At 43.7% G+C, this 27,902-nt stretch overlaps 1 protein-coding gene across 1 annotated transcript in view; it reads left to right on the top strand.

Moving 5' to 3' along the window:
- LOC115076734 (ATPase family AAA domain-containing protein 3) overlaps positions 1-19,259 on the top strand; it is a 56,417-nt gene extending 37,158 nt beyond the window's left edge. Inside the window, exons 12-16 of the mRNA XM_029578542.1 lie at positions 3,701-3,752; positions 5,802-5,872; positions 9,271-9,438; positions 10,016-10,124; positions 18,702-19,259. Coding sequence (XP_029434402.1) covers positions 3,701-3,752; positions 5,802-5,872; positions 9,271-9,438; positions 10,016-10,124; positions 18,702-18,881 — 580 coding nt within the window. The 3' untranslated portion in view covers positions 18,882-19,259. The remainder of the gene's footprint in view (positions 1-3,700; positions 3,753-5,801; positions 5,873-9,270; positions 9,439-10,015; positions 10,125-18,701) is intronic.
- The last annotated feature ends 8,643 nt before the right edge of the window (positions 19,260-27,902 follow it).

Raw genomic sequence — 27,902 nt, 5'->3', positions numbered from 1 at the left:
GATTTGACCAAGGCCTATCTCCACATTCCAATTCGTCCAGATCAAAGGTTTCTCAGGCTTATGATCCTCGGGAATCATTTTCAGTTTTGCACTCTGCTGTTTGGATTGGCAACAGCACCAAGGACCTTTACAAAGGTGATGGTTGTGGTATCTGCAGCTTTTTGGCAGGAGGGTATCCTTATCCACCCATATTTGAGCAGTCAGAGGACCTCTATTGTCTGTCGGTGACAGTGGTACTGCAGTGCTTACAGTCCCTTGGCTGGGTTGTGAATTTCCTCGAGAGCCAGCTAGTACCATCTCAAGTTCTAGAGTTCCTGGGAGCACACTTCAACACTAGGCTTGGAAGAGTTTCTCTCACCGAGGAGCGGATTGTCAAGATCTAGGCACAGACTGGCAGATTGCTAAGCAATCTGATTCCCAGGGTCTGGGATTATCTGCAGATTCTTGGGTCTATAGCTTCCACTTTGGAATTGGTCCCTTGGGCCTTCACTCATATGCGGCCTCTTTAGTCGGCCTTGATCTCCAGGTGGAGTCCAGTCTCGGAGCAATTTCATCTACCACTACCTCTTACGGAATGCTCCAGGGTGAGTCTGGACTGGTGGCTGTGTCGGGACAATTTGAACCGGGGGATGCCATTGGAGGTTCCAAATTGGATAGTGGTCACAACAGAAGCCAGCCTCTTTGGTTGGAGGGCTGTGTGTCACACTCAAGTGGTGCAAGGACTCTGCTCTCGGGGGGAGACATCTTGGTCCATCAACCGTCTAGAGACTAGAGCAGTGTGTCTGGCGTTGCAGGCCGCCTTACCTCTTGCTCAGGGCAAGCCAGTGAGAGTATTATCAAACAATGCATCAGCGGTGGTTTACATCAACCGGCAGGGCGGTACCAAGAGTCAGGCGGTGGCATAGGAGGCACAGAGGTTAGTCCACTGGGCAGAGGGCCATCTGGAGATGCTGGCAACTTCCAACATAGCGGGGTTAGACAATGTCCAGGCGGATTTCCTCAGTTGGCAACAGTTGGATCCTGAGGAGTGGGAGTTGTCAGAGGAGGCCATGTTCCTGATTCATCGCAGGTTGGGGAATACCATGCATGGACCTCATGGCAACATGCAACAATGCCAAGGCTCCGAGATTCTTCAGCTGAAGGAGAGAGCATGGGGCAGAAGGGGTCAATGCCTTGGTCCTCCCGTGGCTACAAGGAATTCTCCTGTATGTTTCCGCTGTGGCTTGTGGTGGTCAACTACATTTGGTCTGAGTCGCAGCTGGGAAGTCTCCCCTTTAAGGACAAACTCCTTTTTGGGGAGGACCTGAAGCATCTGGAAGAGTTTAAGAGGCATAAGTTGCCAGAGGATAAGCCCAAGGGGGTGCAAGAAAAGTTTCCCCTCCAGATCATGTTTCAGGGATTCGAGGAGCATATCGCTCTGGTGAGGGATCCTCGTCCTTCCAGATTTCAGTCCCTTCATGATTATTCTGGCCATGGAATAGGAGGAAGCAAACCTGTGCAATGATGCGAGGCTATCAGAGGCCATCTAGCTCTGTTTTACAATGAGTGGACCAAGATAGCTACCAACCAGTAGGTCTTGTCGATAATAAGAAAAAGCTACGCCTTGGAATTTTCTCATCCACTGAGCAAGGCTCACATGATCTTCCCTTGTGGATCTCAAGCAAAGAAAGAAGTGGTACAGTCTACCGTGCATCATCCAAGACTCCTGGATGCGATCATTCCAGTGCCTCTGGTGGAACAGGGCTGCGGAAGGTATTCCATCTTTAACAAGGTAATTTGCAGCTCGCAGGCCTACTGATTATAGACCTCATATTATAATAAAAAGGAACAAGTAATTAACTTGGAAGTTGTATCTAGATCCAGAAGTCATGTCCTTGATAAAGAGACTTTTCCTAATACATAGGACACTGACCAGAACAGATCCAGTCTATTTGTCAGCTCATTTGACCTGGCTTTTCTCTGAGATTTGACATTTGCAGAGTAGTAAGGTTGATGACTGGAACTCATAGGACACTGTTTAAAACTAAGACCTGGTGTTCCTGAGCACAAATCCAGGAGAGCGGCAGATGATTCCATTCCTCCTCTCTGTAGTCGTACTCCTATCCTCCCGTCCTCCCTTTCATCACTCAAGATCTGGAAGAAGCTGGGAGGAATTGGATTTTGCTGGGATACTATATTTGGACAGTGCCTGGGCATTGCGTGGAGGCAGTTAATTTCTGATTTATGGTTATCCTTATTGGTTCAGACATGCACTCTTTCCAAGTGTCCAAGTCAATCCACTTCTGCATTCATCACAGTAATGTTTCTATATTTGTGACCCAAATTATTATTTGAAACTTTCAAAATAAGCACCTTTGACTGAGGTAGAAGCCCGCTGCCGCGAGCCTGGAGAGAGAAGAAATTAGTGTATTTTGCAGGGTAAGGGATGTTGCAGTGGGGTGCTTATTTTGTTTTGTGTGTCTGTTAGGTTTCTTATAGGAAGAAGAATTTGTGATTGTATTACCCAAATTACTCGTCTTTCCTGGCCTAGTAGATTTGCCAAGTGCAAACAGCCTGATTTTTACTGGGAAGCCTGCCAGCAGCAGTAGGTCAACATCCTGGGGAGATGTTACAGTTGTGCTCTTGTATATAGATTGTTGCAGATGGTCATTACTCAGCCATGTAGACAAAAAGGGGGCACGCAGTACAATTCTAAAGTGCCGCCATTCTGACAAATGGGCTGAAAGGAACATTTGCGTGCAGTAAGCTTATTTAAAAAAAATAGGGGGTTTTTTTGTCTACAAAGAGTATTTGCATTGCTGTTGGCTGCTGCCTTTGAGGTCAGTGATGTCACATTGCCTCAGCATTCGTGATCTCAGTTGCTTATGCTTAATTACTCATTGCATTGAAACAAGAATAACCAGTGCCAGAAGCTTCTTCCTCTCCCGTGGGTGGATTTCTTTCCAGCTGTCTCTCACCAAGGTTAAATACGTTTACAAGATCACACCAACTGTTAGCAGAAGCTTTTGTATTCTGGTACCAGATTTATGGCAGAAGGCCTGCACATCAAAGTGCATGGTGCCCCAGAGATCTCTCCTTCTTCTCTTGGGACCCGACACCAGCATTGCGCTGTTCAAAGTGCCATGACCTGAAGTGCTGGAGGAGACGCTGCTTGGCCTCTCCTCTTGCTCAGGGGTGAAGTTGGAGAAACAAGAAGCAGCAATTTATACCAGAGTTTGTAGGAAGACAGTGTGAACCTTCAGATTTAGGGTGAAAATTGGCAATAGACTTTGGGAAATCCAGGATTTTTTTTTGGGGGGGGGGGGGGGGGGGGCGGGAGGTGGGAATCAGTTTAAACCAAGAACAAATGGGCCTACAAAAGTGGTAACTTTAAGAAGGAAGCTTCCCTCTGCTAATTTGCTGCATCATAGAACAGGTACAGAATGTAAATAACAGTACAAGCCACAGCCATCATAGAACAGACAGAGCACATGCGGCGGCAGTGCAGGCTTCCCTGCCCTTCTGCTACTCGGCTTGGCTCTGGGAGAAGTTTAGCCCCCATGCTCAGTCAGTCTCTGACAATGAATTTCTGTTACATTTGGTGTTACCCAGTATAAACAAATTAAAGAGGAGTGCTGGTGACGTGCTGTTCCATTATACATGGGTTGAAATTTTTCCTCCCCTGCTCGTGCTGCTCTGATATTTCCTGTCTTCTTTGCAGCCTTTTATTATTTGTGGATGAAGCTGATGCATTCCTGCGGAAACGGTCGACTGTAAGTAGCAGCGCAGTGCTTGTCAGTAAGGCCCTTCCTCCCTGATTCCTCCACCACCCCTCAGCTGGTCCACCTTCTCGTTTAACCTGATTATTTTTCCTCAGCGGGCAAGAGATATATGAGACGGCAGATGTCTGGATAATTAAGTGACTCAGCAAGGAGAGATTAGCTCCTTGCAGCTGCATGGGACAAATGGACAAGTGGTTCTTGAGCATCATTTGAGTTCCTAATTTTTGCTTTCTTTCCCTCCTAGTGAGTCCATTTTTCCCAGTGTACAAGGGCAGATACTGTATTTGGTCCTTGGCTGTTGCCATCCAGAATCTGCACATGCATGGAAAACTGAACTTCTTAATACTCATTTAAGCTGGCAAAGAAATGATTTTGTAAATCAGCTTCAGAGGCTTTCTGGTTTTAAATTCTCAGCCCTGTGGCAGTGCCTTGGGAAGGACATGCATTAGATTCCTGGCTTTGATCTAGGGATACTGCAGAGGTGGGGCCTGCAGCCCCAGGGGCAGAGGGAGGCAATAAGCAAGACCCAGTGGTCAGATTTAGGGCCCATGCTTGTAGAGTCACAGCTTCAGCGATAGGAGGGGATATGAAGTAGGGGAAGATCCCTAGGTAATTGCAATTGAAGTTTGATGTTGCAGCACCATCCCAAAGGAGCAGGAGTGAAGTGCTGACCTAAGAAAGAGAAACTCTAAGCCTGGTTAGAAGACCAGCTCCAACTGTTTATAATTTCGTAAACCTTTTTGGGTGTATTAAGCTGTAATGTTAGTGCTAAGTTGTCCTACAAAATACCGTGTAAGTTTTACTGCCACTGCCACATAACATGTGGTGCCACCTGCAGTCCCTCAGTATTTCTGTCTCCAGCAGATGGTGGAGGTGCAAAGCCTGCAGTCAGATTTAAAAAAAATATATTAAAAAGCTGATAAGCAAGACTAGAAGAGCCAGGATTGCTTGCCTCCCGGGGGGTTGTTAGGTCCTGGTGGGGCCATCCTCCCGGTCTCTGAGGCAGATGAGCAGGGGGTCGGGGATCCTTTATTGCTCGGTCCTTCATCGCTGGACAGGGTAGAAAGCTGGGGGTTCCAGTTCCCTCACCCTAAAGGAGGAACAGAGCTGCTGCCGTCTTCTTTCAAGGGAAGTGTTACATTTCTTTCAGTTCCTGCTCGTGCATATCTGTCAGGGTCGCCCTGTCCCGGAGGGGCTCATTCTACCCATTCTCAGGCGCCTTCCTGGGCCGAGTGTCAGCAAGCTTCGCTGCAAGAGATCTGTAGGGCGGCTACTTGGGAATCATTGCGCACTTTCGCCAGTCTTACCGTTTGGATGTCCAGGCCCCCGAGGCCATGGGCTTTGGTGAAAGTACTTTGAGCAGGACTCTCGCAGTCCCACCCGATTTAGGGAAGCTTTGGTACATCCCAGGCGTCTGGACTGATCTGGGTACATACAGGGAAAGGAAAATTGGTTCTTACCTGCTAATTTTCCCACAGATCAGTCCAGAGTCCTGCCCACTGGAGGAAAGGGAGGTTTGGAGAGTCCATTCGATCTGTTTTTGAATGATCTGAAGGATGGCAGAGGTTTCATTAGTTCTACACAGGGTTTTGTGTGGGCGCAGTTATCTGTTCTAGGTTTCCACTTCCAATGCTCGTTAACTTACGGTGTTGGTATTTGTTTGCATTTTGGCTTGAGTACAAATCAACACTGAGAGACTGAGGTGGCACCACGTGTTATGTGGCAGTGTCAGTAAAACTTTCTCTGTCTCCATCTGCTGGAGGGGAGGCAAAACCCAGGAGTCTGGACTGATCGATGGTACTAGTGGAAAGCTGAAAATCCCCAGACAGCTACAAGTTTGAGATGAAATGGCTGGGAGGTTAGACTGTGCCTTTTTTTCACCCCTTCTTTTAAGGACAGACTTGCATCCTTGACCACGATATCCACAGTAATTCAAGATAGTCACATTAACAATGGCAGAATATTATCAGATTTCAACAAAATGCTGTGAATAGCAAGCCATTGCTCTCTCCGCTCACCGGCTGGAGTTTCTCTTTGCAGGAGAAGATCAGCGAAGACCTGAGGGCAACCCTGAATGCATTCCTCTACAGGACAGGAGAGCAGAGCAACAAGTAGGACCCCCTAATCATTCTAATATTCTAGGAAGACCTGAGGTCTGAAAGAGGGCCAGGAGTGGCGATGACAAAATATTGTGCTTGGTATTGAGGAGTCCTGATTAGACAGGTTTCACTGTACTGTTTGTGTGATGCACTTCTCCTTCCCCTTTCCTCGATCTCCATTTTCTACTTATGAATTCTCTTTTCGTACGTTTCCATTTATAAAGGATGCTCCTGGGGCAGAAAGAATTATCACGTCTAATCTTTGATTTCCATATTTTTAAACTGTTAATGGATTTTAAATGGACATTTATCTCCCCCCCCCCCCCTCCCCTCCCTATGTGTGTAGTCAGAAACAGCAAGAACAGCACAGCCCTTCTGCCTCTGTCCTCTCTGGTAATTACATATTTTGCCTGTGATGGACCAGGAGATGGGTTTAACAGAGTGAATGTGATTTGGCTTCCAGTTTGCAGGGAGTGAGTCAGTCGTGTGGGTGACAAGGAGCTGTTTGCTTCACACTGCCATCACTGCACTTAGGCTGCTTGGTACACTCTGTGAACCCAGGGATTCGCCTCCATAAGGGAAGGATGTTTATTTTTAATTCATTCATTTTTGGTTTTGCATTCTGCCCTGATGTCCGATTTATTGAATTGTAAATGTTGCATGTTGGCTGCCAGCAGCAATCTAGCTTCTTCAGTCAGAGATGTGTTCACTCTTTAAAAACCAAACAAAAACGCAGACCTTGAATGTCTTGACAGCAGAAGCCAGATAGGAGACTGGAGTTCCCCCAAGAAATGAAAGCAGTGTTGTGACCACAGAGCCTGCAGCCACAGCAGAGGTGTAACAGGACTCTGGTTATGTTTTGTGAATCAACCCATGGTGCCATGGAAGAGCAAAGAAGCAGGGAAAGGTCCAGAAGATTTTAATGACTCACTGCAGCAGGGAGAGTTAGCGTTCCCCAGGGCTGCTTCCAGCACAGGTAACTGAAACTAGAAGAGGGGGCACTCGGCATCCAGGCTTTGAAGTCTGTGCTGGGGTCTAGTGGTCCATGTCCCGCATTTATGATCTCGCTAGTACCCATCAGTGGAATAACAGTTTTATTCTTTAGCCTGCCTTTCCAAGTGATGCTCAAGGTGGCTTAGGACATTATTAGAATTCAGGTAAAATGAGTGCCTTGCCTCAAGAGCTTACAGTCTAAATAAGTACCTGAAGCAATGGGAGACAATGGGCTTGCCCAAGATCACAAGGAGTATTAGTGGGATTTGAACCCTGGCTCCCAGTCCATCACTCTAACCACTGGACCAGTCTTTCTCATGGTTTGAAGCCCAGCAGTGGAAAAATCTGCTCAGAGCCTGCGGTTTAGCCCTGCCCTGGCCTCTAGGCAGAAGTGGTGAAAGTAGTCCATTCCTGGCAGGGAAGTCACCCGTTGCCCATGGTAGTAAAGGCACCAGTTAACACACTGAAAGGAAGTTGTGAGAAGAAAGCCTCATTAAGAGATGATTTTTTAAATAATTTTGTATGCTTTGAAAATGTAAATTACAGTGGTATGAGGAAAGAGAGACTGGCTACAGCTGAGTGTGAAATTATCTATATAATGACATTTTTTAAAGTATTTATGATGTGGATATATGAAAGACTGCATCTGTGTGTTTTCCCATTGCAAATACTGGGAAATTTGCATTAGTAAATCTGGAAGAAACGTCCTAGAGTCAAGATGTGCAAAGTAATTGCCAGTAGGATTAAAGGAATGTGTGCTTTCAAAGTAACTGGACCACTGTATCTGACACCGTGTGGCGAGTTACAGATTTATGCATGACTTCAGGACAAGTTTACTGCTCCCCAGCTGTAGGTGAACATAAGATCTGCTGTTGGACATTGTGCCCATTATAGGCAGTGGTCCACTTTTCTAATAAATCCTTACCCCTGCCCCTTCCCTGCTAATAAATATTCAGATTGTGGGTATGGCCTGCCATCACAAATATGTTTATTTACCCATCTCTAGCTATCTAGTGTCTGATGAGGGCAAAATGTCCAGGTCTCGCACGGTTTAAGTTTATTATAGCTGGGCTCGATATTCAGCCGTATCTTAGCCGTATAATCCAGAGAAAATTCCATATTGTCGTACAGTCATTGGTTTTATCTGTAACTGATTACTGTAATTCCCTATTTATAGGGCTTCTGCCTCTGCTGTTGGGCCGTTGCAGGTTTTGCAAAAGTCAGCGACCTGTCTGATTTCTGGGAGTCATAGATGAGACCATGTTTCCCTGTTATTGTAGGATCTGCATTGGCTGTCCGACACGAAGTGTATTGAATATAAAATTTTGACGTTAATCTTTAAAGTTCTAAAATTCAGAGAACCAATTTACTTGTTATCTTTATTTAAAAAGTATTCTCCCAGTTGTAATTAATATTCTCAAAGTAAATTAGTATTTGAGGCTCCCTCTGTTTAAGGTGGCACATCTAGTGGAGGCTCGTAATCGTGCTTTCTAAGTGATTGGGCCCACTCTGTGGGACACCTTGCCCGACTCTGTAAGAGCCATTGAGGATTCTACCATCTTTCAGAAGCAGCTGAAAGCTTTCGTGTTCAATAAACCGTAATCTCCTGAAGTTGACCTTTTTCTTTTGTTTGGCAACAGCATGAAATAATTACTTAAAGATGTTATGTATTATGTTTTGTATTTTAATTGTTTTTATGTATTTTACTTGTTTTATTTTTGCTTGCAATCCGCTTACTAACGGTCTCCTTTGTAGGCGGAATAGAAATTGTTGAAAACAAAATAAATAATCTGCGCACAATCACTGCTTAACTGGATAAGAGCGAATACTGCTACTTATCAGTTAAGTTAACCAGATAGGCAGATCAAGGCAGCGCTACTTATTTTCCCCCCCAACTTGTTATGCTGCTAAAAGATAGCCGGATAAGTGACTTATCTGGCTGTCCAGCGGCTGCTGAATATACTGGAGTATATTCTACTTATCCGGCTAATGAGTGCTTTGAATATGCCATCCACTATCTTTACGGGGGTGAGCGATGCAGCATAACTGCTAGGCAGATGCAGTATGGTTGCTGGCTGCCTGCCATCTTCGCCTCAGCTTACCTGCTATTAGTTTCTGTGCACTCGGTGGAACTCCACAACTGCACAGGGAATATTAAACAACTCTTCAGTAGCATAGCTGTGGGTTATTTTAGCAGGAAGGCAAAGGTCTGGAGGGGGTATGATATTGCTGCACGGCAATGCTGAATAATAACTACATTCCCAGGTCTCTAACAGTAATCTAGGCAGTGCTCAGTGTGTGTTTAGGCTGGGGGTGGAGGGTAACATCTAAAATAAGAATTTTCCAGCTGCCTTAACAATACTCTGTTTGCTTTGGGTGTTGATATCACGCTGGGTTTCTTTTCCTTTTTTTGTCAGATTTATGATGGTTTTAGCCAGTAACCAGCCTGAGCAGTTTGACTGGGCCATTAATGACAGAATAGATGAAATTGTGAACTTTGCCCTTCCACAGCTGGAGGAAAGGGAACGGCTGGTGAGGCTCTATTTCGACAAGTATGTTCTGAAACCAGCCACTGAGGGCAAACAGTAAGTAGCAGAACTTAAATTTTATAGGGCAATGTGTTGTTTAATCATAATCTGTGTGCTTGTGTGCATCTATATACATAGATATGTGTTTAATTCTAGTTTATTAAGCATCTGTCATGGTGCTAAATGTGTCACTCATGGCCATCAACTGAGGTCACTCGTTATTTACATGCCCTAAAGGTAGATATGCAGCCATGGTGTGATGCTCATTCTGGGGATCAGGGGTGACTATGCTTCACCTTGGTCCCTGTGATGTGATTACATCTTGAATTCTTTTGTGTAGAAGCTTCTCACCTCCCCCTTTCTGTCAAATTGCCCCGTTTTCCTCCTGCTGCTCATTGACAGCTGATGTGTGGGGTAGTGGATAGGGTCATCAAGGCAGTTGTGTTCCAATCCCTACACAGCCGCTGACTCCGTCTAACTTTGGGTCTTTTCCCTGTGCCTCACTTTTTCCAGCCCAGAATGTCACTGGACATTCAACTCAATTCTGTTGCCCTACAGGTAACTTGGCCTCTGCTTTGCAGGCTGATGAGTTGGTTTATCATGTGACACTAATGCCTGTGTTTCTACTCTGTAGGCGTCTGAAACTTGCCCAGTTTGACTATGGGAAGAAGTGCTCCGAGATAGCCAAGCTGACAGAAGGCATGTCTGGCAGGGAGATTTCCAAACTCGGCGTAGCATGGCAGGTATGCTCAGCTTGGCCCTGTGGCCAGCCTTCAGATGTTCTCTTAAATGTGCATTGAGAAAGAAAGGGACATGGCTTAAAACTCATGAAATGAATTGGGCTGCAATGAATTAACTTTTTATGCAAGGAAAATTAAAAAAAAATAAAAAATTCCTGAGCCTTGTACTCCCAGACTGAGTTCCTTCTGTAAGGTTCTCAGCAATCCTGAAAAAAAATCTATTCCAGGCACAAAGGTGTTAAGATGGAAATCCCTGTGCCTGACATCCAGGGAGCTAGGAAAGAAGTTAATGCTTGTCTTGTGATTTACTTGTAGACTTTGAGAGAGCTTGCCTGGCAAAATCACACTTTTATCCATCTCCCAGTGATCTTTTGGTGCGACCTTTTCTTGACTCTTGTGAAATAAAGCAGTCTGGTCCGCTTCCCTTTAAGGTTTATGAGCTGCCTTTGTTTTTCTGCAGAGCCCCCATAAGACAGCAGCAGTTTGAGTGCTCTTAGTTGCTTATGGAGAAGAGTGTATACAGATATACAGCCCTACATGTGTGAATAGATAGTAGCTAAATACATATATAAGCACACATATATATTTATTTCAAATAGTTAAGATGTGCCTTTATGTTGAAAACTGCTTTGATGGTCATTGGCATTTTAGTTGGTCCTGTGGTGCACGCTGTCAACTATTCTTCACTAGGAAAAGAGAAGTAGCTGCAGCATTATCTCTTGTTCTTTGCTGTGCTGCCTAAGATAAAAGTTCACCCCTTCAGTTCAACACTAGAGCTTATCTTCTCCCTCCGTTCACCTTCCCACAGTCAACTTCTGAGTGCAAATGTTGAAAAACCAATATATTACTACTGGTGCAATAGGAGGGTTCTTCCATGGCAAATCGCATGAAATGACTTTTCAGAGAGAAGGTTATGTGATTATTTCTACTGAGTGATTCACAATCTGTGGTAAATTGGCAATTTAGTTAATAAGATTGGAGAGCAGTGCTTGCTGATCGACATGACACTGCCATTTGATTGGAGCAATTTTATCTGGAGACTTCCCTGGCCCCTTGGAGTTGAAGTGTGGCTGATTGCTCCAGTTTTGATGGAAGAGGCTTTTCTCGGCCTCTGTTCTGCTCTCAGTTGTGTCAGAGCCTCAAGGTGATATTCTGTATTATGTGCTGTATATTTTGGATTTAATGGAGTAGAGGTTGACCTCTATTTCCCTTCCATATCCCTACTCTCACATTCCCTTTCTCCCTCCCTTGTGCAGCTCTAATCATGGGTGAGGGGCACGAGATTCGGGTTTTGTGGCCTCAGCTGGGTTTTATATTCCTTCTGAATCCATAATCAGACCACTTTCATTATGCATGGAGATTAAGTTGGATGTTTGTTTGTGGATAATGGGAGGGAGATTTGGAGATAAAGTATTGTATTCACAGGCAGGATGGGAGATGATGAATAGGTTGAATGCAGTGTGTATTGTTACTGTATTATGTCTGGTAAGTGAGGAGGAGAAAAGCTTGTCTTTGCAAAGGTGTCTTGTGAATAATCTCCTATCCTGCATGGGGTATAATTGTACAGCTGTGGTGTTCTGTAGTGATGCTTATGTTAATGTTCCCTACATTGCTCCTATCAAACTGCACCAGCAGCAGCTTCACATGGGGAATATTGTTCCACTCTTAAATTTTCTGAGGCAGCATTTACCCAGAGATGATGGTTGTGTTGCACTGGAATAGCAGTGAGACTGCTGTGCCAAGACTAGCACTGAAGACCAAAAGTGTTAATTAAAAAAATGATATATTTTGGGCCCAAGGACTTTCCATGAATCCCCTTCCTATTCTGATGATGCTGTGCAGTAAGTGATAGATCTGAGAGCAACACAAAGGTATGGCTCTTCTTGGAATGACAATGAGAAGGGGAGGAAACCTGGTTAGCTGAGTTCATTTTTGCCATTCTGTTTTCAATGTGTGTTTTGTGTCTGCCATTGCTGTGCAGCAACAGTGTGTGAAGCAGTTGACTTTTGTTTCGTTTTGTAGACATATTCACTCTTCACCAGGTTTTGCTTGGAGATTTCTCTGTACTGTCTTTTTTGCCTTGGCTAACTTCTGAGTTAGCCAGCTAAATGCTTTTGAATATGGACCTCCACATGCTCCCTCATATATAGTTTATTGTGGGGTTTTTTTTGTTTTTGTGTTTTACACAATGGAATTTAAAAATAAAATGAAAATGCTCCCTAAAAAAGGCACTCATGTTCTGCCAGTTATAATTTTAAGTTTGTATTTAGAATCCTCTGTATATTTTGAGCTCACTAGTTGTTGCTCTGTTATGCTTTAAACTCAGCTATATAGCTTTACACAAGTTAAATATGGGAACCCACTGGGCTAGTGCTGCTGTCAGTCACTGCTGTGACCTCTTCACAGTGTTCTCTGGCTTTCTGAGAACAGGAAAAGCAGCAATTAATCTAGAGAGAGCAGTTGAAAGTAGATGATCTGCTGTCTTTTCAACCTGTGCACCAATCTGAAGTTTCTATAAATGTAGAATTTGATAGAATGATGTAGTAGGGGCAGAGAGCCTCAGCTTTGCCTTGTGACCCCCAAGCATGAGATATTACCTCGTTCCCCTCATCCTCTGCATCCGCTGGTCACTTAAGGCTCGAGCATGTGCCTGTCATGAGAAAGAAAGCAGGGTAGTTTCCTGTGGCAAGGTGCAAAAAGAACCACAGGAAAAGTCTTCAGTCTGTCTCCCTGACTTGCTTTAGAAACAGACCTCAGAGCAAGCTGGTCCTGAATTGGCTGGAAGGAGCCCTCAGCCCTACTACAGTGTCTGTTTTATGACCAATATGCTGCAGGATCGCTCAGGTTTTGTAGAAGTCCTGCTTATTTCAGTTCTAACTGAATCAGCCACTTGAATAGCATTTTTAAACAAAGGACCTTAGACTGTAAGCCCCATTTTGTTTAATTAAATAAGCAGACTATTCTTCTGTCTTGGTTTGTTCTGTGTTAGATGGGCACAAATGGCATGGAAAAATTTCTTTTTGATATGCATGGTGAATTTCAGACCTGTCAGTTTACTAGATATCATTTTTGGTTAAACACATTAAAATACAAAGAAAAATCTAGGTCCTAAAGAAACACTATAATTGTATTGCATTGCAATGCTGCTTTGCTTGTTTATCTCATAGCAGAATTTTAGGATGATCTCTTCATTCATAAAACAGGTAAAGCTCATTTTTTATCCTTTTCTTGGAGCCAAACCAGAAATTTCAGATTTTCAAGTTATGTAATTTAACGAAAGACTGTTGGCAGAATCACCCTAGGCCTTGTAACTCATTATTAAAATGCACATTGGTGCAATTAATTGCTTGTACATAACTATGAACAGATTAATTTTATTTTATATACATGTTGTGTAGCTACACCTGCAAACCGCCACCCCCCTGATTGTGAACAAAGAACATTGTTTTGTCGGAGTATCAGAAAATGGGTTGGGATGTCTGCAGGGAAGCAAGGAGACTGAGTATAAATGCACCAGTTTTAGCGGATAACTTACTCCCAGCAGGGACAGCCGCTTCCCCTATTTGCTTTCCTGACAGCCTGAGCCCCAGGCTTGCTATTTATAGAAAGTCATTGAGAAAATCACTGGAGCGTGAATTGCAGCAGCAGCGTGCTGGAATTATGGGCACTGCTGTCAGTGAAAGAAATTCGGAGATTTATAATCCACGTGTACGCTCACAGTATCCTAATGTATGAACACTAGTGCTCAAAATACAAATGAAAAATTCATGGATGCTCTGTTTGTACAGCCTAGGTTGTGGCTGCTCCCAAATGCGTAGTTAGTCCTTCTTCCCATTATCATCTTTCTGGATTTTAGGTCTCGCTCCTGAGAATGAAGGCGCCAAGGGACTGCTGTAAAGTAAACTCTGCCTCCAAGCCCCATCCTGTTTATTTTGGGGCTGCAGTCACCCAGCTACAGGTTTTGGTTTGCACAGAGCAATTAACCCGCCAATCTACCTCTTACATTTCTATAGGAAGCTAGGCTTGCACCGCTCTGAGCCCTAATGAATGTATCTGGGGACGGGATCCTGTTTTTATTAGCAGGAGGCCTTTTGAAATAAAGAAGCTGTAATAAATCCCCCCCCCCCCCCCCCCGAAAGCTGCTGGTGAAAGGTTCTGGATTGGTAATGGATGCCCCCTCCCCTCCGTTAATGCACAGAATAACAGTGGCGGGCAGGGTGACAAATAGAAACGCAAACCACTGTCAGCCTGCAGCTCTTGTGTTCACATTTGTACAATATATATTACTTATAAATGAGACTGCGAGTTTAATGTCTTCAATTTTTAAGCTTTTCCATCTGTGCTTTTCTAATATTTCTTCTTGAAAATGAGTTTCTGTGGGGTTTTTTTCCTTGTTTTGGGCTCTTTGAATGGGAATATTTATGCATAAGTATATATATGTCTTCTGACAGTTAAAGTGCTTTGCTTTTTCTGTAATGTTTCCTGTCGGTGTGACATGCTTAATGTGGTGTTTGTAGCTTGCAGACATGCATGCCATCCTTCAGTCCCTTCCCTCAGCTGCAGTTACATGCATGCAGTTTTGCTATGGGTGAAATTTCTATGTATATTTTCTAATGTTGGAAAACCAGGACCCCTAAGCTATAAAGGAATGTGGATCTAGTTTTTACACAAGCTACCCATGCTATTTTTAGATAATCTTTGCTTAAAGGTTTCTAGCATACTCCTAGTAGTGCTATAGAAATATTAACACACAATCTTCCAGCTTCTCATGGTTTTCAGACTGTTTCAGCCGGAACTACTGGGCAGTGCAGAATGATATAGGGACCTTGGGGTGTTAATCTACTTCCTCTGAGCTTCTGCTATTGTATCCTGGGCAGGAGGAAGTCCTTTACATTGTGTTATATAGATGCTTCTGCGTTCCCAAGGGGCTGATGTGGTGCCCCCTAGAAATCACAGCTGAGGTTAGAAATTCTGACTCAGCTTGTGCTGGAACCACTTGATCTTATCCTCATCCCCCCCTATGAAGCAGGGTACGTATTCTACCCTCTGTGGCGTCACATGCTGTAGGTCTCCTTGTTAAGCTTCACTACAGTGAAATGATTTCTGATTGCCACTACTGAAGCAGAAAAGCCTAGCAGGCACTGACAAGGAGAAATGCACTAGAAATAGCCTTCAAACCAATTTAAAATGCATTCCCAGATGGATGAATATAGTAGGTTTTGCAGTTTTAAACTGGTTTGAATCAGTAGAGAAGTAAATTTGGGAAAGCAGCTAAATGTGTGTCTGGAATAGTCTGTCCTTGCTTCTGATTGGTATATTGGCCACAGAGAAATGTTTAAAAATAAATTGTACATATTTCTAGCTAGAAATAATATCCCTGGGTACAGAGATGTGTGAACAGCAATGGCTGTATGCTGAAAAGCACACTTGAATAAAGGCTGAATTTGATAGGCTAAAGACTGTACCTAAAACAGCTCTACCAGATTTGCTTTAAGGGCCATGATTTCATGGTGTTACAAAGAAGGAATCAGCCAGAAAATGATATCATTAATCCTCTCTCCTATCCCCTCTGAAGTCTACCCCTGTCATCTAGTGGTTTAAGCTTCTTCCTGTCTCTCCTAGAAAAGTACTCTTTAACCAGATTTACACTTGCATAATGCAGCAGGGGGGTGACAAGAAAGCCTGTGCATGTCTTTAAAGAGAGAGTGTAGATGAGATTTCCCCCTCCCCCCGCCCCCCCCCCCCCCCCCCCCCCAGGAACTGGGTTCATCATTTGTAAATGTTCATGCACCAGTGGTTTCAGCTGCATTGGTTCTATTGCTGTATTCTTGAGACAGCTCTCAAGTGTTTCTAGAGAGACTTGTTCAGCTCGACAGCTCTGGAAATCCAGCCAGGCAGTCAGACAGCTCATCTTCTACTAACCAACTCTGTGCCGACATCCTGTTTCACAGCCGAGTTCATAATCACAGAAGAAATATTTACCAGCAGAGCAGCTGAAAATACACCACCATTAACTAAATATTACTTCATTAATAACCGTCTAGCCCAGGAGTCCCTGCAGTGCACAGGAAGAGGAAGCTGTTTACCAGCCAGGGTCAGTGTTATCTTATTAAAGCTTACAGATGGTTCCTTGACCACTGGCACATTTCACTGCCAGTCATCTGACAGTGTCTTATTATTCTTCCTTTGTCATGATTAAAGAGACAAAAATGTCTGTGGACCAAACTATGTCAGAGCTTGGAGTCCTCTGGATCACTCCATGTAAAAGGGATTCTTGGACATGTAGTTAGAAATAGAAGCAGATCTCCTAAGAAGAACCAGGTCTAAACAGAGAGAGAGGTGCAAGGTAGGAAGGACCTTTCCTCACACTCCCATCTTTTAATGCTCTGCTGGCGTTAGCAGTCGAACATGCACACAAATATTTGTTTAAATTGTGAGCAGCACCATGTATTGATATGATGCATGGATAGACCTTGTTTTGAACCTTTTGAAGGTGTGAATAAACATTTATTTATTTATTTATTTATTTTTATATACCAACATTCTTGTATAATATACAAATCATACTGGTTTACATTAAAACATGTGGATAAAAGTGAGCCACTTGATACAGTGTATCTGGACTTTCAGAAAGCATTTGACAAAGTCTCTCATGAGAGATTCTTGAAGAAATTAAAAAGTCATGGGATGGGAGCAGTGTTATTTTGTGGAGTGAAAACTGGTTAAAAAATAGAAAACAGAGAGTAGGGCTAAATGGTCAATTTCTTAATGGGAGAAAAGTGACTAGCAGAGTGCCCCAAGGATCGATACTGGGATTGCTGGTGTTTTAACATATTTGGAAATGACCTAGAGATGGTAAGGAGTGAGATGATCACATTTAAGTTGTTAAATCACAAAAGCACTAAGAAATTGCAATAGGACCTTGTGAGATTGTGAGACTGATGGCATTTAATGTGGACAAGTACAGAGTGATGCACATAGAGAAGAGGAGCCCAGATTATAGTTACACAATGCAAGGTTCCACATTGGCAGTCACCATTCAGGAAATAGATCTAGGCATCATCATGGATAATATGCTGAATTCCTCTGCTCCGTCTGCAGCGGTGGCCAAGAAAACAAATAGGAAAGAAATGGAGAATAAAACACAGAATATCATAATGGCTCTATTGCTCAAATTTGTGACTGCACCCTAAGTATTGTGTGCAGTTCTGGTCATCACATCTCAAAAAAGATATAGTGGAATTAGAAAAGGTACAGAGAAGGGAGACCAAAATGATAAAGGGGACGGAACAATTCTATGAAGAAAGGCTGAAGGAGGTTAGGACTCTTCAGCTTGAAGAAGAGACAACTGAAGGGAGATATGATAGAGGTCTATCAAATAAGGAGTGGAGTGGAACAGGTAAATGTGAGTCTGTTTATGCTTTCAAAAAGTGCAAAGACCGGGTGACACTAGATACATTTAAGCAAATAGGAGAAAATATTTTTGTACTCACTGCATAATTAAACGCTGGATTTTGTTGCCAGAAGATGTAGTAAAAGCTATTAGTGTAGCTGGATTTATGTTCTTATGTCCCTGTATGTTTGAGTTGAGCCTCCCTAGTTGCAATGGTTATCACAAGCCAAATCTTTAAAAGCAGCAAATCTCTCTGCCGTTTTCTGTATTTTTGTTCTTTGCAAATGAGCTCAGCTTTTGAAAGGAAGCGAGAAGAAAACCTTCAGCCCAATGTTTCGATAGTAATGAGAAGCACAGCTCACACCCAACTGCACGTGCTGTCTAGCTGAAGAGAGACTCTAGTCAGAAAGTTGTGATGGGCTGGCTGAAAGTGCCACATGTCTTACACTAAGTAAGCTGGCAGGGTATCTGTATTTTCACCCAAACTCTGACATCAAAATTTATGTATGAAAGGCTGCCTCGAGTATGTGGCTGTTTTATAAAAAGGTGTGATTTTACCTTCAAAAGGCTGTAAACTGAACAGAGGAATAGACTTGGTCTAGAGGGCAGCTACTAGAATGGTCTTCATCATAAAGCAGATGGAGGCAGACTTAAAGATCTAAGCCCTGGAGGAAAGAAGAGAAAAGGGAGCTGTGATAGAGACATTGAAATACTTCCAAGGAATAAATGCACGGAGGGTAAAAGGCTCTGGAAAGAGAGGTCATGAAGTGAAAGGGAATGGACTCGGGAGTGATCTAAGGAAATGTTTCTTTACAGAAAGGGAGGTGGATACATGGAGCAGCTTCCCAGTGGAGACAATGGAGACCAGGATAGTATCAGAAATTTAAAAAAAAAAAAAGCATGGGACAAGCTCAGGGTATCTGAGGGGCGGAGGCAGGGACTATAGAGCAGAAGATATGTATGGGCAGCATGGCCTTTATCTGCTGTCATACTCCATGCTTCCACGACTGGTAACATTTTTTTATGATTGCAGTGTGGTACACTACCTTGCTTTGTATTTCTTTTATATTTTAATACAGCTTCAGGGAGATGAATATGACTCATGGACTGGTATGCAGAACATTAGATGGCAAACCACATTGATCTGTGATCCAATTTCTACTAAACTAGACTTTGTCTCCTTTCAGGCTGCTGCTTATGCCTCCGAGGATGGGATTCTCACAGAGGCTATGATTGATGCTCGTGTGGCGGACGCTGTCCGACAGCACCAGCAGAAGATGGAATGGCTGAAGGCCGAGGGCAAAGAACTCAGCAAAGAGACCGGCAAAAGCCCACTGCTGCCACTCTTGGAAGGGACACCAGTCTGAGAGCCAGTAGGCAGACAACTAGCAAATGGAAGGCAGCAGAAACGCTGGGTTGACTGGAACAGAGCAACCATGTTAGCACCAATTCTTCCATGGCGGGAGCAGAACTGAGAATGCAGTTCACGACAATTCTCATTTGCCTTTTTTTTTTATATTCTTTTTAGGAAACCTAATTTAAAAAAAAATGATTATTTTTAAATCTGGGTGGAGCAGCTGCATTAAACTAGCTCCCTGGCTGGAAGTCGCCGAGAATTGCTGCTCATTTATGTGGCCTTCCGTGTTATCATTGAAGCCACAGTATCATGTGTATTGTGGATCTGATGATGGAAAGGACAGAACTGCAAGTGCATTTCTAATGAAATATACAAACGTATCCTTGCACTGTGGCTTCTTTGGTGGCTCATTGGGTGAGGGATGTACTCCTTCAGAGAAAAGTGGTGCTGGTACTCTTAGAACAAAGCATATACAATGTGTTTTCTCCCTTGCAGGCTGTGCCCATGCCAGTTTACTCTCAACATAAGAGTAACGTATCCCCTGCCCTTTTTGCTGAGATGCTATAGGACCATGCTGAATCATATTATGTGGGCTTGGGGTTAGATTTGTCTTGTGGGGCTAGGACATTGCAGCAATGCAGCTAGGGGTCTGGAGAAGCTGGAACCAGCTCATCCTTGCAGCTTCTGCTCAAGTTGAATGAGGTGCCCTCCTGCCATTCAGCCAGAGGAGCTCAAGATGCTGGCAAGGTTCCAGGGACCTTCCTCTTTCTATTTATCACTAAATGTGCCTGAGGACTGATATCCCAGGCTCCTCTTTTCTCACAGGCTGTTGATGTGACACGGGGCAAAAAGCAGAGTCCTTGTTCAGGTTTACAAATCTGCTCCTTCCACTGCTACCCTGCCATGGAGGCATAAACACCAAAAAGCTTTTCTTTGTCCCTTCCACTAAGAAGGGGATGGCCTCTGTATTGCTCATTTCAAAATCATCAGCACAGAATTAAGTTTGTTTCAAACATTGTAAGACCCTAGTTCTCCTTTGGTTTAGAAAAGGGGCCACATGGAAGATCATGCAGTGGATTTTAGCCCTGAAGCACAAATTCTACAGCATCCCTTTGATTTTTATGAAAAAAGTCAACAAGTTCCTAATGTCTGTGAGCGACAGCCTTTAAAACAGATTAGTTTTACAATATCTGATGAAGCTGAAAGTCACGGATTGATTCATCATGTAATATACAGAGCTCTAGTGCAGCAAATCTGGGAAGACCATCCGGTCTCTCCCTAGACTGAGTCTCTTCCCTTTGGTAGATGTACCAGTGGCACTGAGACTCCATACCGCTTGGTGTAAAAGAAACAAAATTCAGGTGCTTTACGACTTTACATCAATGTAACCAAAAGGACATTGAAGCTCCTGCTCGTCTGTAAGATTGAAAGTCAGCTTCATAAACCTCTCATGATTAGGAAACGGTGCGATTATTATCTTCTACATAGGAGAAAAGCTTGGGGCTGTGCGTCTGCTGCTGTGCTGCATTTAGAATTCAAATGAACAGCAGTTGGAAATGGGAGAAAATATAACTGGAGTATGTGTGAAAGTGTAACTGTCTTTGGTGCCCTGAGGTCTACAAGGAAGATGTTGAAATTTCCACATAGTTATGTCTAGTCTGTGAAAACTGGGTTAGGAGAGAGGGGGTGTGTGTGTGGGGTGGGGGGGGTGTTAGGAGTGAGAGAGAGTATATTTGTGTGTGTGTGAGAGAGAGAAGGGAGGAAATTTTGAACATGGGGTAGTTTTATTGTAGAAATTGTGATTTCCACTCCTAGAGAGGTCATGGCCTGGGTGTTAAACAGCCAAGCTGCATTGTGTTTCTCATAATGGAAGTGCCAAAAAAGGGTGCCTGTGCCAGCTATGAGTGTGCAAATGATAAGAACTGAGCGGTGCTAGCTTGCACTGGTTATTTGGAGGGTAGGAGCAGATTGTTCCTATGTTTATAAATGCTTGCATGTCTTTTACAACAACCCTCTTTTTGTGTTTCCTTGAACATAGTGAATGACAGCAGATGAAGACCAACATGACCCAACTCGCCTGTCCCGCTGATGTTTATGCACTTGGGTTGATTAAGCATCTGAGTTCCTGCATTCAACCCAATGCCAATTAACTCTCCCCGCATCTTTTAACTGAGCTTTCTGCCCTTTTCCTATCACTCCATATCCTCCCAAGCATGTCCAAAACATGTTAGAATGGCCTCCACCACTTGTGCTGGTAGGTGGCTTCTGTATTCAGATCTGGGTTTGTCCATGCAGGAGGCCCAGGTCAGTTATTCCACTGCTGTTTAGCACTATAACCACAGCTCCATGGAGGAAGCATCAGGCATTAGCAAAGCTGCCTTTGGCCTACTTCGGTCAGGTTATCCCCAATGCTTTCTTGGAAGCAGAGTGTTATGGGTTATACTTGCCATTTCTTCCACATTACCCTTGCAGTGCATTACTCTCATTGTCTTGCCAGCAGGGATCCTACGTATGTATCCCATGCTTAATTTTTTAAATTCTGTTTTCGATTTAAGTCATTACAATGTCCTCTGGGAGGGCACTCCAGGCATCTTTCACTCTTTCTGTGAAAAATTATTGCTCCTGAGCTTAGCACCTTGGAGCTTCCTATCATGAATCCACAGTACTAGAAAGCAAAGTTACCATTCCTCCACGGAGGAGCTGGGAATACAAGGTTCTGCTTCCTTCCTGCCCTGGGAGGCTCTTAGAATGAGCGTCTCCTCATCCATTCGATTCCAAGCATGACGGTGTTAATGTCAGTTGTGCTGGTGCCTTTTTGGTTAATGGTGTGGACATCCATTTACTGGGTGCTGTCCCAAGACCAGTTCATTTCACATAAGCCACCAAATGGCTGTCATGAGTCTCTGAATCTGCTGCTCATTAGAAGTGCTTCTGCAGTCATGCTTCCTCATTATGCACCGTATGTCCTGCACCCGAGAATGATGCTATAAAACCATTCTGAAAAAGAATGGAATAATTTGAGAGACGGCCATTGATGTTTGGAATTCTTCCATTGGGCCACCTACATTTGAAGCATAAAGTGATTAAGAGGTGCAGAATACTAACCCTGGTTACCTGTTTTGTGTTTGTTTTCAACACATTTGAAAAGAAAATCCCCCCAGAGATTGTTTCCTTCTCTTGTGTAGCTGTGAAGTTAGAGCATTATGTTTACTAATCAAAGCTTGCTTTGTAAGCGCCTTTCCTCTTACGTAATTATTGGGCTGGCAATGTCCTGCTTAGCAGACCTCATTTTCAGGTTCTGATAGCATGTGGCAGTAGAAAGCTGAACTGTTTAATGTTCATAACATGGTGTACTGTGCACATACTTATTCTTATCACTCTCTAGTACTTTCTTAAAAAGAGAGCTCTTATTTCAACTTCTGTTTCCTCGGTGTCCTGCTGGTGTGTGTTAGAGAGACCTTGGACTATAACACAGAAATGCTGATGGATTTCATCTAACAACAACAGATGCTAGTGTCACACAATGAACACCAATACCCTAAGAATGGGGCTTACGGTATTTGTGATAGTTTACCTGTCACTCTAAGGCCCTGTTCGTGAACAGAAATACCAGATGACTGTGGAAGCTGAAAAAAGAGAAGAATGACTGGGCCTTGAAACCTGCACTTGGGGTAATGACTGGAGCTGGAATGCTTAAATGGTGCAGATTCACAGAGGAGCCTGCGTAGTCGCCCTCTGTGTGCCCAGTCCCCAGTCATAAAGAGAATAGGCAGTCACAAATATTCTATTCTGATAGTAGTGGGGGCTGAGCATGCTGGAAGGAAGTCACAGGAGTGTTTGGGTCTGGTTAACAAGCAGAGCTTTTTCAGCTGCCTGTTCCATATGATGAAACCTCTTCAAGGCTCAGGCCTCCCAGATTACTGGAGGTTGACTATAGGCAAGACAAGAGTATTTAGAGAACAGAAGAGTCAGCTGTAGACAGGCAGGAGAATTTTCACAGTCACTGATGGTTGAAAAGCATTCTTAGTGTGGCCATGTTCCACAAGGTGAGTCATTTTGCTCTCCTTAGGTGAGGCTGGTGGGGGTGAGTTTTGGGTGGAATGAGAAAATAACACACGCAGATTGTATTTTTCTTGTCAAACCATGGTGTTTTTCTGTAAACGATCCACCCACATAGAAAAGCCGGTGCAGACGCCTGTCGCTCTCGCCACACCTGCAGCACATTTGAAAGGAAAAGTCTGTGCATGCTTTCTCTTTGAAATGTACTGCATACTCTGCAGGTAAAGAGTAACCACGGAACTTGGCCTCTTGACTTTTATGCTTTATAACAGACTGGCTCTGCTTCTGGAACTACTCTGTTACATATACACAAAGAGAGAGGTTACATAATGGTTACCCATTAGGTAAAAGGCTTTGTTCTCACCGCTTGTAGCAAAGAGGAATAATTTTATTTATTTTTTTTAACACTCGTGAGAGCAGTATGTTTACACCCTGCATTGTCCGGCTATAGTGGGGATAGCTAGCTGCATAGCAGGTTCCTCTGCTTTCACTTTGACTTTGCCCAAGTGCCTGCAAGGGACCAGCAGCCACTTGTGGAAGCTGACAATCACATCTGATGGACCAGAAACGGCCTGTGGCTCGACGGCGACCCACTTCTAAAGCGATGCTTACTATTCTGAACAAACGAACAGGCCGATACAGTACAGTGCGCTCCGATGGAGCACACGGTTAGCCTGCTATTGGACGCGCGTTTTCCCTTACCCCTTATTAAGTAAGGGGAGGAAAAAGTGCGTCCAACCTGCAGCACCTAATAGCGCCCTCAACATGCAAATGCATGTTGAGGGCGCTATTAGGTATGCGCACGGGATACAGAAAGTAAAATGTGCAGCCAAGCTGCACATTTTACTTTCAGAAATTGGGTCGGCGCTAATTTCTTCCGGCGCCAGGAAAGTGCACAGAAAAGCAGTAAAAACTGCTTTTCTGTGCACCCTCAGACTTAATATCATGGTGATATTAAGTCTGAGGTCCCGAAAAGTTAAAAAAAATAAATAAATTTGAATTCAGCCTGCAGCTGTCGGGCTGAAAACAGGACGCTCAAATTTGCCGGCGTCCGGTTTCCAAGCCCGTGGCTGTCAGCGGGCTCGAGAACCGACGCCGGTAAAATTGAGCTTCGGCTGTCAAACCAACTGACAGCCGCCGCTCCGGGCCAAAAGGAGGAGCTAGGGACGCGCTAGTGTCCCTAGCGCCTCCTTTCCCCGTTTTTACCGCGTCACCTAATTTAAATACAGAATCGTGTGCACCGCCGAAGGGCTGGTGCGTGCACCGGGAGAGCGGGCGTTCGTCCGCTCTCCCGCGGACTTTACTGAATCAACCCGAAATGTTGGATAGTTTCAGTGGTTGCTTAAACTTGTCTGCTTCCTCCAGCTGTGGGAGCACAGTGCTTTCATCCTTTGCAGGGCATCAAAGTAATTTGAGGCTCTTGGAACATAACATATTCTCTTGCCTGTCTCCATTTCATATAAATAAAGTTTTTGTTAAATAAGACATCAGAAGTTGGCATAATACACTACCTGAAAGGGTGAAAATAGAGAATAATCAATTTATATTTAGGCCTTGTGGTTTCTAAGGCCTTCCCTTAAAAATGTGGGCAATGGTTGATGTTACTCTGGACTGATGTGCAGAGAAATGGCAGAGTTAAAAACTAACTGGGACTAATGGCCCTTGCTCTGCCTGCCTTATATACTCCTCACCGATGGGAACCTCACAAGTGGTTAAGCATCAGAGTAGCTGATTAGCAGCAAAAGCTCTTCGGCTCATCAGGGAGTCATTATTTCTGAGCAAATAGATGAAAAGGCTACAGAAACAGCACAGTTATCCCTGATTATATTAAAGAAATTAGTTTTTCCATTCCACGTGGTGCATAAAATGAGGGGTGTTGTTTATAGCAGGGGAGAAAATTTGGATTCGGGGGGGGGGTTCTCCAGCAAATCAACCCTTGAAAGAGCTCTGGCTGCTGTACTTACAAAAGGGGGCCTTCCATAATTCTGTTATTTGCAGAGGTTGGACTTTATGTGCAGCACTAAACAAGAATATTTCTAGCATGGGCCTTGCCCCAAAAAAGCCTAAAACAGAACTAAGCAGTATAGTGTGGACATGGATCTAGAGGCCCAGCTTCACTCTGACATTTGTAAATATCTAATCTTTTGCAGTGTAATGTTTGCAGTCCTGTGTGGTAATAGCAGAGGCTTGTTATTTAATATAGTGTATGTATATATATATATATATATATATATATATATTCTGTAGTGATGATGTGGGATAGGTGGCAGGGCCAGTGGAAGCATTGGGTGACCGCCAAAAGCGTCAGAGTATTGGGGACAGCAGTGGTGGGACTGGACTGGACTGGGCTGAGCCTTGCTGTTACAGCAGACGCTTGCCGATTGTGTTTCCTGCTGCTTACTCTGCCTTCCTCTCTCTGCTGGCTTTTTTCCCCACAGCGGTGTCTTTCAGCAGAGACACGACCTAGCTTCACTTTCAGGCTCAAGGCAGCGAGGAAACCACCAGCCCCTCTCCCAGAATCTCGAAAACATTCCCCGATGCTTTCTCAGTACATCCACAGCTTCTGGGGCTGAGAGGGAGAAGGGAAAAGGCATACTGCTGGCAAGCATGGGTGAAATTTCATGTAGGCTTCCACCAGCCCTGGATATGTGGGCCATCCGCCAAGAGCACCCTGTTCAGTTTACTGAGTTTTATAGGCAGAAGCAGTACTGGGAAACTGGACTCTCCATTACTTTATAATTAAATATGCAGGAGATTACTAGTAAGTCCCCCCCATTCCTTGCTCCATGCCAAGCTACAGCATATGAGACCTCCTGCACCCTTCAGTACTAAGCTTGGATTTCTCCTTGAAATTTCCCTCACGTTTCTGTCCTGTAGTTCACATAGCTGCTTGTATTTTGTTCTGATCCTTCTTCTAACTAAATCCTTACTTTACCTGCTGGGGTAGTGTCTCTGGGACATTTATTCCCCAAGTCAGTTCTCCACTTCACTGTTTGCAGCAGTGGGAATTTACGTTTTAGAAACAGATTATATTATGTATGTAGATTGTGGATTTATATTGCTGCATTGTGCTGTATCGTGGACTCTGACATACCTGAATAACATGCCACAGAAGACATATATTGCTTTTTGTGTTGCTGCCAAAGTGGACATTTAATATAGTGTGTGTGTGTGTGTGTATATATATATATGTATATATATATATATATATATATATGTATATATATATGTATGTATATATATATATATATATATATATATATATATATATATATATATATATATATATATAAAATATGTGTGTGTGTGTATAAAATTTGGATTTTTTTGTCAGCCTTTCCAAATACTGCTCAAGGCAGCTTAGAGTATTATTAGTAATTCAGATACCATAATGCCATGCCTCAGAGAGCTTGCAGACTTAAGTGGGTGCCTGAGCCAAGAAGAGATCAAGGGACGTCCCCAAGCTCACAAGGAATGTTGATGGGGGAAGAGGGGTTTGAAACCTTCTTTCTTTGGTTCTCACCCCATTCCTCAGCCTGTGTTTCCTTCACAACCGTCACATCCACCTATCCATCTGTAGGAAACTATTGTATCTGCCTTAATGAATGGCTGACGCCTAAGGTTGTGGCACCTGCTACATGATTTATACAAATCTGAACAGAGGCAGGATGCTAACTATACTGATACTGGCTCCATGACGAGCTAGTGCAGCATTGCAAAATATCCCTATTATAAAGGAACAGAGAGACGAATCGAGCCGGGGCTTCTATGCATCATGCTTGCGTTTCTCTAGGCCTATGGTAATCTTTCAGGCCAGGTGTTGATTTATCACTCCATAAGGCATCCAGCCTACTGCTAATATGTCACTGGTGACAATGCACAAGAAAAGATTTAAGTGATGCATGAAAACAAAAAACCCTTTCTGAAACAAATTAATGATGAACAAGTGGCACATTGCTGCTATTCCCGACAGCCTCCATCATGCCTCGGGTATTTTATTCCATTATCAATCATTTATATATATATTTTATATATGTGTGTGTGTGTATGTTCAGAGAGATGCATTGTCTTGAGAATAATTAAGTGAGTAATTGGCACATGTGGAAGAGAGTGCAATCTTGTGTCTTTTACCTATGCTGTTGGGGGTGGGAGAGTTGGAGGGGGCATTGAAGATTGAGTCACAACAGGAGGCTCCATTAGGAACGTGAGGAGTAGAAACAAAACAGAACACCGTTTATTGCGGCTTTTTAAACCAGATTCACCAACTCTAGCTATTGTTCCAGAATCAAAGTGACTTAGTTTTACAGGGATTGTCACACTGAAATATGGACTATGAAAACGGGTCTAGGGTGACTTGATTTTGTGATGTGGATCTGTTGCAACCTACAAAACAAATAAATCCCTGGGAACAGCAGAGTTAAACAAAATGAGAAGGGATAGCAGGTGCTGTTGAGAGAGGAACAGGGAAAGTAAACTAGTAAACATTCCAAGGTGTTAGGTAGGTGTAAAACAGGAAGGGATTCAGTGCTGGACATATTTTTCCTATTACCTTAGCTCTAGAGAAAGCACTGCAACATGTCAGCAGTTCTCTGCAGACAGGACCTGTCCTGTCTCAGCACAACACCTAATATATGGCACAATGGAACAGCTATGTATGAAATAATCGCCCTCTGGAAGTTTACAGGGGTTAGTAATACAACAATGGCGAAGTACAAGGCCGCTAGGTTACTGTAAGTTTATGCATACTGGCGGAAAGACCTGGATGGCTCAGCTTAGTCAAAGAGCACTGATACTGACTGCAGACTGCTCTATTTCTAGGACTGGATGTCTCGGGGATTTGTACAGGAAGATTGAATCTGTCATCTCCAGGGCTATATGACTCAGAGGATAGACACAGTTATACACTAGCACCTTTAAGACTGGTTAGCTGAGAGCTTTGGCACATTAATAGTGAGCCTGTCATCTTTAGGCC

This window comes from Rhinatrema bivittatum, chromosome 15 (genome assembly GCF_901001135.1).
Source record: "Rhinatrema bivittatum chromosome 15, aRhiBiv1.1, whole genome shotgun sequence".
In the NCBI taxonomy this organism is placed as follows: Eukaryota; Metazoa; Chordata; class Amphibia; order Gymnophiona; family Rhinatrematidae; genus Rhinatrema; species Rhinatrema bivittatum.
The sequence above is the reverse complement of the archived record's forward strand: the minus strand, read 5'-3'. Positions and strand labels throughout refer to the sequence as shown.